The sequence below is a fragment of the Sphaerodactylus townsendi genome, linkage group LG15 (assembly GCF_021028975.2).
Source record: "Sphaerodactylus townsendi isolate TG3544 linkage group LG15, MPM_Stown_v2.3, whole genome shotgun sequence".
Taxonomy (NCBI): domain Eukaryota; kingdom Metazoa; phylum Chordata; class Lepidosauria; order Squamata; family Sphaerodactylidae; genus Sphaerodactylus; species Sphaerodactylus townsendi.
This window is the reverse complement of record NC_059439.1, coordinates 29,486,052-29,498,215: the sequence shown is the minus strand read 5'-3', so window position 1 is coordinate 29,498,215 and position 12,164 is coordinate 29,486,052. Positions and strand designations below refer to the sequence as shown.

Genomic DNA, 12,164 nt, shown 5'->3' with positions numbered 1-12,164 from the left:
CTGGTGTGGTTACAGAAGTATAAATTAGAACAAAAACCCCTATACTAAGGGCTACAACCATGTCAATTGCTCTAGATCAGGGGTAGGGAACCTGCGGCTCTCCAGATGTTCAGGAACTACAATTCCCATCAGCCCCTGCCAGCATGGCCAATTGGCCATGCTGACAGGAGCTGATGGGAAATGTAGTTCCTGAACATCTGGAGAGCCGCAGGTTCCCTACCCCTGCTCTAGATCAGCCATTCTCAACCAGGGTACCATGGTACCCTGGGGTGCCGTGAGCATGTCCCAGGGGTACTGCAGCAACACTACCGCCCGTCCCCCCTCATTTTTGTGGTGTCTCCCACTGGCGCCAGCAAGGACATGGAGCTGGCCCATGGGGCAGGGCCTGCCACAAGGTCAGCAGTCACTACCACCCCCAGTGCTTCCCTTCACCCTGGGAGGGGAAGATGGGGGGTGTGGCAAGCAGAGGCAATGGGAGGGGAACATGGAGGGTGGTGGCAGGGGTACCTTGAGATATGAGGAGTGAGGTCAAGGGTACCCTGATGTTGAAAAGGTTGGGAAACACTGCTCTAGATGTTACAAAGACAAAAAATGAAGCATAATGTCAAAGGCTTTCACGGCCAGAATCACTGGAATGTTGTGGGGTTTCTGGGCTATATGACCGTGTTCCAGTAGCATTTTCTCCTGACATTTCACCTGCATCTGCGGCTGGCATCTTCAGAGGATCCTTTGAAGATGCCAGCCACAGTTGCAGGCGAAACATCAGGAGAAAATGCTACTGGAACACGGCCAGACAACCCGGAAACCCCACAGCACTCCCAAAAATGAAGCACCTGCTGGTTGTTTTCAACGGCAGACCCATTTAACGTAATGTTTGCTCCGCAGTCAGTCCAACAGGCCGCTTGTTTGGTGTTTAGCAGCGGCTGACAAACGTTGCGTTTGCCACTCAGCCCTGCTCAAATCATTCATCTCTGAGTCACGGCATTCTAAAGAAAAGGTGACTCTTCTCCCAGCGTTCGATGAGGATTTCATTGGATGATAGTTATTCGAAAGGACCAGGGTCATAATCGCTGCCGCAGCGAACTTGGTGTCCCTGTACTGACGAAAAGGACTGGCAGATGGATATAAGCTGGGAACGGAGCAAAACAGTGCTTCCAGAGACAGACACACACACACATACACACACACAGAGCAATTTGGAAGTGATTGGATTCTTCTGTCAGAACAGAATGTTAGAAACAATTTTAAAAGCCGGGTTAGCAATGAAAGAAGATCGGTGGAAGTGAAGTCAATGTATCCATCCTGTTCAAATACAAGGCGGGGGGGGGGGGGGGTTAAGGTTGCGAATCTCCAGGTGGGGCCAAGAGATTCCCCCAGAATTACAATGGATGTCCAAGTGCTGCTCTGGAGGGTGGGATTCTATGCCATTATAGTCTGCTGAGGTCCCTTAACGTGTGCCCTCTTTAGACCCCCCCCCCCAAAAAAAAGTCTCTTGGAATTCGCCAACCCAAGGAGGAGAGCATAAACCTCTGGCTGATTATGCATGAGGTTCCTGCCACACTGAAAAGGCAAATGTCCATCGCACCAAGGTTTCTTGTGTGGATGTATTTCCTTGAGCCCCGTTTGCACTTTTCATTTTCTCTGCAGCAAGCGATACCACTTTTAGTGTGACTTTAATATTCTTCACCGCCACAGCGGGACAGGTTTGCCACTTAGCCCAGCTTTGTCCCAGACATCTTCGCCCACAGCTATCCCGCCTTCTCTGCTCTACTTTCACCCTCCCCGATGATTGGGAGGGCTTTATAGACTTTATTTCAGCTTGAAGCATATGTACCATAGCAACCCTATGTCCACTTACCTGGGAATAAGCCCTGTTGAATATAAATACCTACCTCTCAGTAGACATGGATAGAATTGTGCATTCAGAGAAGGGTGTGGAAGCAATGCATGAATTTTTGGTGCTGTTTTTGTAAATTAAATTTTAAACAGCCCAAGAATAAATAGGTCTGGTAACCTTCGAGGTTCAGCAAAATTCATTTGCTGCGACTATCATTTTTTATAGCTCGTGAAGCTATAATCTGCAGTCAGATTATTGTGTTCTCACATTCGCATTAAAAAAAACCTGTGAATAACTTACATAAGTGCAATAAACATTTCAGCAATATTCTACATTAACAGGTGCAATTTTTGCTTGGATGTCTTAAGCTTAAGTAACAGCGATAAAAGGGGCAAATGTACAGTTAAAATGCATCAGAACCATGGCTGACAAAAACCTACAGTCCAAAATTCATGTGACAGTAAATCAGTGGGTCTCTAGACCAAATAGATTTGAACTCATGCGTCACAATACCAAAAAGGCAGGGAACTGATGCGCTTTGCCACACTGGCTTGGGGGGGGGGGGGGGGGACCAAATCTTCAGCCACTATTTTGGGAGAGAAAGAGGTCTGAGCACACACGGCATATCCTCATGGGCAGTGGTGGGATTCAAATAATTTAACAACCGGTTCCGGTGGTGGGATTTAAATAATTTAACAACTGGTTGTTTACAAGCCCCATTTTAACAACCGGTTCTGCCGAAGTGGTGCGAACCTGCTGGATCCCACCATTGTTCGTGGGTATTTGGAATCAGGGGCGTACTGCCCAGGGGGACACATGGGGTCAAATGTCCCTGGGCTGCGGCCATTTAGTCACGTGGGGGGTAGAAAATTGCCCCACACACCCGTCACCGCCAGAAAAAAAATTGTTTGGTCATGGTGGGGGAAGGCGATCGCAGGGGCGCCCCCCCCCCCTCGAAAACTCAGATTTTGCACCAGGCTACATTTTTCCTAGATACACCTTTATTTGTAATCATAATGATTATGGAGGTGCTGTTGATGTTTGGGGTGTTGAGAGGAAAAGGGACATTCTCAGGCGGGGACTGGAGAAAGGGAAACAGTGTGTGCTGTTCTTCTTGGGCACTCAGAAGCGCTGTGTTCCACTTGGAAGGGAAAGAGTTCATGACTAACTAAACCCCCCTCCCCCCCCCACACACACTCACAACCCCAGTATTAATGTTCAAGTCAACACAAAGACACCCAGACAGCCAGAACCGGTTGTCATGGCAAACAGGCTGTTTCTCCACGCGCTTTGCAGCTTAATTCCTGCTGCTGATATAGATATAAATATATATAAAGCTGCACCCCTCCGAAGAGCGGGAGTTAGTAAGAGATATCTGGCCCCCCTGAGCTCCTCTCCCCTGCTGCCCCCACCTTCCCTTACCGTGGCTGCTCTTGGAAGGTTTCACTGTGCTGTACAGGTTCTTGGGGGGTCGAGCCGAACCGTTGTCTTGGAAGTTCGAGTTAATGACGAGGCTGTTGTTGCGTTCGGAGCAGGAGCTGCTCCCTGCTTGGTGCCTGAGAATGTCGACCAGAGCCCTGCCCGGGGGGGGGGGGAGGGGGGAACAAACGAAAAACAAAGAGCCTGGTTAAATGGTTGGCAGCCAGGCGCTTGTGAATAGTGATTGTTTGGGGCTGGGAGAAGGCATCAGGGGCATGCCTTTAACCAGCTTTACAATGATGGGAAACCGTATTGCCTGGCAGTGCTTGGTGAACACTCTGCCACGTGTGTGGTATGAGCCATCTTAAGCCAGGCTGCCTTCCACATAAGGCCCCCACAGTCCGTTAGTATGAGCCCCAACCTTTTTGAGCCTGTGTGCACCTTTGGAATTCTGACACAGACTGCTGGGTGCTGCCATAAACTGGCCGTTTCGGAAGAAGAAAACGTGTTTAGATTTATACCCTGCCTTTCTCTTCTCCACCCATCACCAGTCTTTTCACTAAGAAACCTCTAACCTGCTTTTAATAAAATCCAGACTCCCCTGGAATGCAGTTTTGACATACACTGCTCTAGAACATGATGGGGGGAAGAAAAGGAAGAAGGAGGAGGAGGAGGAGAAGAAGAAGAAGAAGAAGAGGAAGAGGAGTAGGAGTAGGAGGAGTTTGGATTTATATCCCTCCTTTCTCTCCTGTAAGGAGACTTAAGATGGCCTACAAGCTCCTTTCCCTTCCTCTCCCCACAGTAGACACCTTGTGAGGTAGATGGGGCTGAGAGAGTTCTGAGAGAACTGTGACTAGCCCAAGGTCACCCAGCAGGAATGTAGGAGTGTGGAAACACATCTGGTTCACCAGATAAGCCTCCACAGTTCAAGTGGCAGAGCGGGTAATCAAACCCGGTTCTCTAGATCAGAGTGCACCTGCTCTTAACTACCACACCACCCTGGCTCTCTGATGAAGAAGTGTCTCTGGGAATGTGGAAAGTGCACCTCCATTGGCACTATATCACCCCTGGTCCTACCATACGTCTGAGAATGATGGGTAGAGCAATCAGCTTCCAGACATAACTTGAGCACCTTCACGACCTCTTTTCAGAAGGTATCCAGTGGCCCTGCTTCTCTCCTGATGCTCCCAAATAACACAGCTATCACAACTGGCAAATTTGAGTGTGCCAGCCAGGAATGCATCGTGCAAACACACTTTTTCTATGTGTCCTTGCAATTAGCAGACCACCCAGGAAGATCCTGGCTTGAGTCACTTCAGATTTACCCTCTGAAGGGAAAACTGAAGGCTGATTCATACGATATCAAATTCTCATGGCGGCCGTGGCCTGTGGGAGCTTGGCACAATGTTCATGAGCCTTGAGAACAGAATCAGGCTCAGTTGTCATACGAGATCCCACCAGGATTAACTCAAGGGCCTTTTATGCACTGGTAGACCGTCTTACATTAAATGCACATTCCCTTCGGGTTAGGTTCTCAATTATACGCTCCTTTTGGCCCCTTCAGAAGTCACCACGCTCAGATCAGAGAAGCTCTGTGGTTTCTGAAACCAAGCGAAGTGTGACTTTTCCTTCCCTTGGCAGGAAATGCAAAGGGAATTGGGTGTATTACAATTCCTTTGGATTTTCCAGCTCCTCCCCACTTTCACCCACCCCACACAATAACTCTTCTGGCCAGGATCAAAAGGGCTGGGGTTTTTTTAAATTTTCGTGCTGCATGTTTATTGATGTCAATTTCACAGACCTGCCTGTCAGTTTCACAGACCTGTGAAATTGACATGGTCTACTGACTGATCAACAGACCCCAAGCTAGCACACGCACCCAAAAAGTGGCACAGGCAAAATGGTGGATTGGACCAGTGTGGCTGAGGATGCTTTACAGCAGGAGACTTCTCCCACAAACAGAAAACGGTGGGAAAACCACACGGCGAAGTAAACAGCCGCGTTGCCGCCAGGAAGTGCACAAAAGGCTCAAGAGAACAGAGATCCACACTCGGCCCCACTCTGCCGTATGCATTTACCTGGGCACGTTGAGTTCTCTTCCGTGTGGCCTCCTTGAGGCTTTGCTGAAGAAGAACTTCGCACGGGACTTCTCACCGCTAAGGTAAACTTCATAGAACGAACCACAGATCACAGACGACAGCCGATTGCATACGTTTGCTTGCTCCCGTTTGGCGCTTCGGGCCCCTTTGTGGATGTGCCGGTGGCTGGGGTGGTGATAACGCGGGACGGTCTGGACACTTTCAGCGTTTACGCAGGCGGACTTTGGGCGACGGCGTCTTGGAACCGTTTTGGTGCCAGGCTCACGCATTTCAACACGCGCGGTAGCCCCCAGTGGTACAGTTGAATGCCGCGTCGTATTGCCCCATGACATCGTAATAGCCTTGGCACATATCAGAGGCCCGGACCTTGCTGCTGATCACAGTGGTGGTAATGTTCGAGGAAGCCAAGCGCTTGAGGTGGTTAAAGAAGATTGAGCAGCGTAACTCTGAATTAGTGTAATGGCGGAGACCTGAAAGACGGCGAGCGCCGTGTATGTCAACCAAGGGACTTCGAGAGCTGCGCCAGGAAATCAGTATGGGCAGCAACTGGGACATGTTGAGCCAAGACCGGGTTGCGAAGGTTAAGCAGGGCTTGATCACGACGTATCAAAAAAAGTTTACAAAAGAGACCTGGGAAGAAACTCTGCAAAGAGAAAAGAGGGAAAGACAAAAGTTACAGGCCTTTAGTAAAAATCCAAAACTCAGAGGTCCCGCTAAAAAATTACTGCTGATTTGACCCCAGTGAAGAGCCAGCCAAGAAGAAATTAATTTGGTGCAGAAGAGGAAGTATTGCATGCAAAAACCTCCTAGCTTTCTTTTGCGGAGAGTATGAAGGAAAAGGAGGGGTTGCTGGGCCTGCTCTTTCCTGTAATGTATGGGAGAAACAGACTCCTTTAATCAGATACCCTCAAACAGCTGAGTTTTTAAGAGTTTATTAAAAAGAAAGGAAATAAAATACACAGAGGTTTCTCTCAGCTCTAGACAGTTCCAAGCATATCAAAGCAATACCTTTGAAAGCATGAGTTGAATCTTAGAATGAATCTAAGGCCCTTTCCCCACTCACCTTTGTCCGAGGGTTGCTGCACGCCATTCCCAGCGTGCGCAATTCCTGGCGCGCGACCCGGCTTCCCCACGCGGGGTCATCAAAAGGCGCCATTTCAAAAGGCGCCAGGAATTACATGCGCTGAGGGGGCGCGAGAGGCAGCGTCGGGGCGGCTGCGTTCTCGCCGCCCCTGAAGTGGGGAGTGCAGCTGGACCCCGCGCTACTTGAGGAGAGTAGCACGGGGCTTAAGGTAAGTGGGGAAAGAGCCTAAGTCTTTTGTCAGGGTTTTTTATGGCACTCCCCCGCTCCCAATTCCAGGAAGAGGGAGGGGTAATTAAGACCTATCTGTCAGGTCCTAGGATGCGGCCTCCTAACATTCAATTTTTATGTAAACACAAGCATGGTTTACAGCTTTAACAAGGGCCCACGTTGTTTATGACCTAGCAATACCAAGGAAGACCAAATGTTTGCCACGCCAGGTGAACGATTTCTAAGTAAACTTAAGGAATGAATACACTTTCTTCACAGGTAGGGTACAGAATGTAATATCCTTCTAATATTTTTCAAAATGCCCCTTTCTCCAAATGCTTATCATTGTTACAGTGAACACATGAAGGTTCCCTACGCTGAATTTTGTCCACCAAAATCAGCATTGCGTACTTCCACGGGCAGTGGCTCTCCAGGGATTCAGACTGAGGCCACGGAGCCACGGCTCCTCCACTGCGATCTCTGCTTCTTCAATAAGAATGTGAACATGTATTAAGAACACCGATGGTTCCTCTTGGCCAACATCCTGCTTCCCACAGGAAGCTTAAAAGCAGGGCATGAAGGCGAAAGCCCCTCCCCATTCAATTGCCGCACATTTACGGATTCTCATGTGGCAAAGTCCTTGCTAAATCTGATATGTGCTGGCTGTTCTCTGTTGGGGAATTCCTAAGCAAATGTGGACTCCCCCCACCCCACCCCAATCTGGTTTGGAACATTGTATATGGGAAGAAGGGGTTTCGGCCTCCCTCTCACACACATCAATGTGACACCTCTTCCCCAGTGGTGGGATTCAAATAATTTAACAACCGGTTCCGGTGGAGGGATTTAAATAATTTAACAACTGGTTGTTCACAAGCACCATTTTAACAACCCGTTCTGCAGAAGTGGTGCGAACTGGCTGAATCCCACCGCTGCTCTTTCCTTCAAAGACTAACATAGCCCTGCGCCCCCCCCCCCCCTTAATTTATGTGGCTTTTCTTCTTCTAGGTCCACCTCACCTCAACTATCTAGATGTTCCCTGCTTCTTCAAAATGACCCTCTCCTGCTGCCCATCATGGCTGGAACTGCGTTCCAAAATACCTCAGCAATGACACCTCACTCACTTTCTTCAAATCCCTCCTCTGCCTGACTCACCCCTTTGCCGGAAGGCTTGGGCACTTGGTTTCCCCTCAGTAGGCAAGAATGTAGACTTTTTGGCTTCTCCTCAGTGTGCAAGAATGTAGGTTCTTGGTTTCCCCTCAGTGTGCAAGAATGTAGGTTCTTGGTTTCCCCTCAGTGTGCAAGAATGTAGGTTCTTGGTTTCCCCTCAGTGTGCAAGAATGTAGGTTCTTAATTTCCCCTTAGTGTGCAAGAATGTAGGTTCTTAGTTTCCCCTTAGTGTGCAAGAATGTAGGTTCTTAGTTTCCCCTCAGTGTGCAAGAATGTAGGTTCTTAATTTCCCCTCAGTGTGCAAGAATGTAGGTTCTTAGTTTCCCCTTAGTGTGCAAGAATGTAGGTTCTTAATTTCCCCTCAGTGTGCAAGAATGTAGGTTCTTGGTTTCCCCTCAGTGTGCAAGAATGTAGGTTCTTTCCTTGGCTGATCCCCACCTCTCTCCTCTCCCTTGTTGTGCCACAAAAGACCCCTTAAGGCAGAGCCTTGTTTCTTGTGCTCTGTAAAGTGCCGTACAAATAAATCCAGAAGGCGCGAGAAAGCCCTCCTTATTTGCCCCTTTTCAGTTCTCGTCTGGCTAGCCATAAAGCTTCTGTTCTCGTACACAGGAATCTATTTTCTCACTTCAGCTAAGAACAAGAAGTATAATTTCCCTCTGGCAATCAGCAGAACAACCTTCTCTTGTGGTGTCTCAGATGAGAACATTCTCTTTATAGAGAGATTCAGCCCCTGCGACTCCAAACACCTCTTGTGCTACAAATACAGTCGAAATCAATAATGTTCTCAAGGAACCCAGCAGGGACGCCAGTTACAGCTGGTCCTATAGAGGAGGAGATGTTCTTTTGGGAAGTAATCTAAGGGAGATAAAGGAGAAAACTATGGATTTGCCATCCTTTGAAAAGATGTGATTGAAAAGATGCGAGAGAAAGGACTCAAATATCTTTTTTTTTCAATAGGGGGATTTAACTAGAGTTGTCCTTTGATATAAGAAACCGTATACATTTTAAAAGTGCAGAGCCAAAGAGTTACACCTTACTAAGGTCGTTGACTTCAATGGACTCCGAACAGTATAACTCTGTTGAGAACTGCACTGTTTGTTGGTCAATCAATTAGTTAATTAAATATTCCCAAATCTGCAGGTAAGAGGAAAAATTGTTCTAAAGGGCGGGGTAGAGAGAGCATTCTTTACTTTTAGAACAGTGGTTCTCTCTCAACCTGGGGGTCAAACCCCTTTGGGGGTTGAACGACTCTTTCACAGGGGTCGCCTATGACTCTCTGCATAGTGTTCTCCATCTGTAAAATGGATAAATGTTAGGGTTGGGGGTCACCACAACATGAGGAACTGTGTTAAAGGGTTGCGGCATTAGGAAGGTTGAGAACCACTGTTTTAGAAGATCCACCTGTAGGTTACCCTCAGCATCTCAGAACATGCATACAAATCTACTTTATATCACGTTACACATTTGTTCACTTAGGTCTGTATTGTCTCCTCCAACTGGTCATGGCTGTCCAGAGTTTCAAAACACAGATCCAGTAGCTGGCAGTAAGAAGAACTGGATTTCCCCTTCCTTCTTTGCCTTTTGTATAGGGTTTGTATAGGGTTGTACAGAAAAACCAGTTCAGACGCTGACATTTTGTCACTCCAGTGTCACTGTTACTCTGTAGTGTGACCAACAAGTTCCGGACATGCAGAATAATGCACTTTCAATCCTCTTTCAATGCACTTTGCCCTGGGATTTTACTGTGCGGAATAGTAAAATCCACTTGCAAACAATTGTGAAAGTGGATTCAAAGTGGATTATTCCGCATGTGCGGAAGGGGCCCAAAGAACAAAACTCAGAATGAAGTGAATGTGTTGCCCGGTGTAACAGAGCTGAGCAGACAGCTGTCCAGACACTAAACCACAATCACCAGAGACAGGGAACATGTCTTTGTCCAGTGGTGTCTCCATCCTCTCTTGACAGCTTGCAACCCTGTGCTTGGCAGGTTCAACACCAGCGGTTCTTACACTTTTCTCCATCACACCGCCCTCAGGAAAGAGCTGATGACCCACACTTCCCATGAATCTGGCCGAAAAAGGCAAACTCGTTTTTCAACCAGGGCTTAACATTTAGGCTCTGGAGTGGACTGAAAAAATGCCTACTCACCGCTGCGACCCCAAACACAAGCTACGGAACCGTTTTGCAGAAATCATTTCTGTGGATTTTGTGTACGAAAATACAGATTAAAACAACTTACAACTGAGGGGCAACTTACGACTCCCCAGGGATCTCTCCATACCTCCCCTGGGGAGGCTCGCCCCACAGATCAAGAATGTCAACTCTCAAGAGAGAATCCCTTATGCAGCCGGCCCTGTGTCATCATCGCTTTGTGCGTTGGAATCTCTTGACGTCTCTTGAGGCTGGAGGCCTTTTTTTGCGTTGCCGTTCTCTGCCTTCCAGTCCATCTCCCCACCAGAGCATGAGGGATTCCCCCCAGGGCAGTGACACACGGCTGCTTGGTTGGAACATGTGGACCTACTGACTTCTTCATGACAGGCCTGTGCAGTAACAGGCTTCGAAGAGCCTGTGGCAAGGAGTGCGCGCGTGCGCAGGGCGGAGGAAAAGGAAGCTCGACATCCCGCTTTCTGAAGCCAACATTATGTGACTTCAAGGGGATTTGTCTGAACCACCAGATACCTGTCAAAGGGGAAGAACTGAGAAACGCAACCTGCTATTCCCTGACGTGACACAGCACATCACAGGGAAAATGTTGTCCACGTTCAGTCCTGCTTTTTAGAACCTACATGGATCCCGATTGTTTATCTGTATTTGATTCATTTCAGCTTTGGGCTCGGCCGAGCATGCCTGCCCTTTGAAACATGCCATAAAATTTAAAAAGCAGAATCAAACAAATCCACTGAAATGTTATTCCCATTTGAAGCACACTGATCACGAAACTTGTTTACCTGAGACAGTACTAACAAATGCATGCATTAAGAATCTCCTCAGAGGCTAGGGGCAGAGGTGGGATCCAACCAGTTCTCACCCCTTCTCTAGAAGTGGTTACTCATTTTTTCTGAGTGCCAAGAAGGGGTTACTAAAGCAATCTCCCTGCCCAATAGGGACTGGAGGTGCGTGTGTGCGGCGGCACCACTGTTTGAATCCCACCACCATCGGAACCTGTTATTAAAATTTTTGGATCCCACCACTGGCTAGGGGTGTACAATTTCTGGACATTTAGAAACTATGGTGAAAGAAAAACATTTGAGGAGGTGGAAATTTGTTGGGGGAAAGTTGAAATTTATGCAAAATACAAGTATTTGGTCAATTCTAAAGTCGAGTGTTGTGGGGTTTCTGGGCTGTATGTCTGTGTTCCAGTAGCATTTTCTCCTGACAGTTTACCTGCATCTGTGGTGGGTATCTTCAGAGGATTTGATACATCAGATCCTCTGAAGATGCCCACCACAGATTCAGGTGAAACGTCAGGAGAAAATGCTACTGGAACACGGCCCGGAAACCCCATAACACCCCAGTGATTCCGGCCGTGAAAGCCTTCGACAATTCTAAAGTTGTTTTACTACTACTAACAGGCATCATTTATAACTTAGCGTATCAACTGTCGTATATAACATAATTAAAAGCATATATGCCTTCATTTTCTACAAGCAAAATTACAAATATACCTAATGCGAGAGAAACCTGCAAACTGTGGCACCATATGCTAACTTAACACACATGTCTTTATTTTTGCCATCTAAGTGATAGGAACAAAAACAAATATTGAAAGTATGCAACATTTATGTTGCAGTAAAGAAAGAAATGTATGATTTCAATAGAAACGGTCTCCAAGTCCCGCAGTAGACCTATGCAGCATATTTGGCTATCATTCAGCTTTATATTGAAACAACAAGGTATCATCATCGTATACCTTATGGCACACTAAGCGTGGACAAAATTAGTTTGATTTAAACAATAAATACATTATTGAAAATATTTTTATGCATATACCAGGCATGTCGAACTCATTTGTTACAGGCACCAGATATGATATAAAAGTGATTTTGTCGAGCTGAGAGCAGGAGGGGGGGGGGTGCCTCAGCTGGCTGTGGCCTGATAAGCCCCCTCAAAGGGCCCGATCTAGCCCCTGGGCCACATGTTTGACACCCCCGGCCTATACCGTACGCAGGAATTACCCATCTTTAAGACTGTTTGTTTGTTTGTTTGTTTGTTTGTTTGTTTCACTTTTATACCGCCCTCCCCCAGGGGGCTCAGGGCGGTTCACATCATAATACAGCAAGTGAATAACAAAATAAAATACTAAAACTTCATAATAGTTAAAAGCAACGCTCCTAATTTAAAACAGACTGCA

At 47.3% G+C, this 12,164-nt stretch overlaps 1 protein-coding gene across 1 annotated transcript in view; it reads right to left on the bottom strand.

The window, feature by feature from the left end:
• Positions 1–12,164, bottom strand: part of SHISA7 (shisa family member 7) — a 33,026-nt gene that overhangs the window by 9,696 nt on the left and 11,166 nt on the right. Inside the window, exons 2-4 of the mRNA XM_048516728.1 lie at positions 5,635–5,998; positions 5,335–5,546; positions 3,260–3,414 (exon numbers count right to left, since the gene is read on the bottom strand). Of these exons, the coding sequence (XP_048372685.1) occupies positions 3,260–3,414; positions 5,335–5,546; positions 5,635–5,910 (643 nt within the window). The 5' untranslated portion in view covers positions 5,911–5,998. The remainder of the gene's footprint in view (positions 1–3,259; positions 3,415–5,334; positions 5,547–5,634; positions 5,999–12,164) is intronic.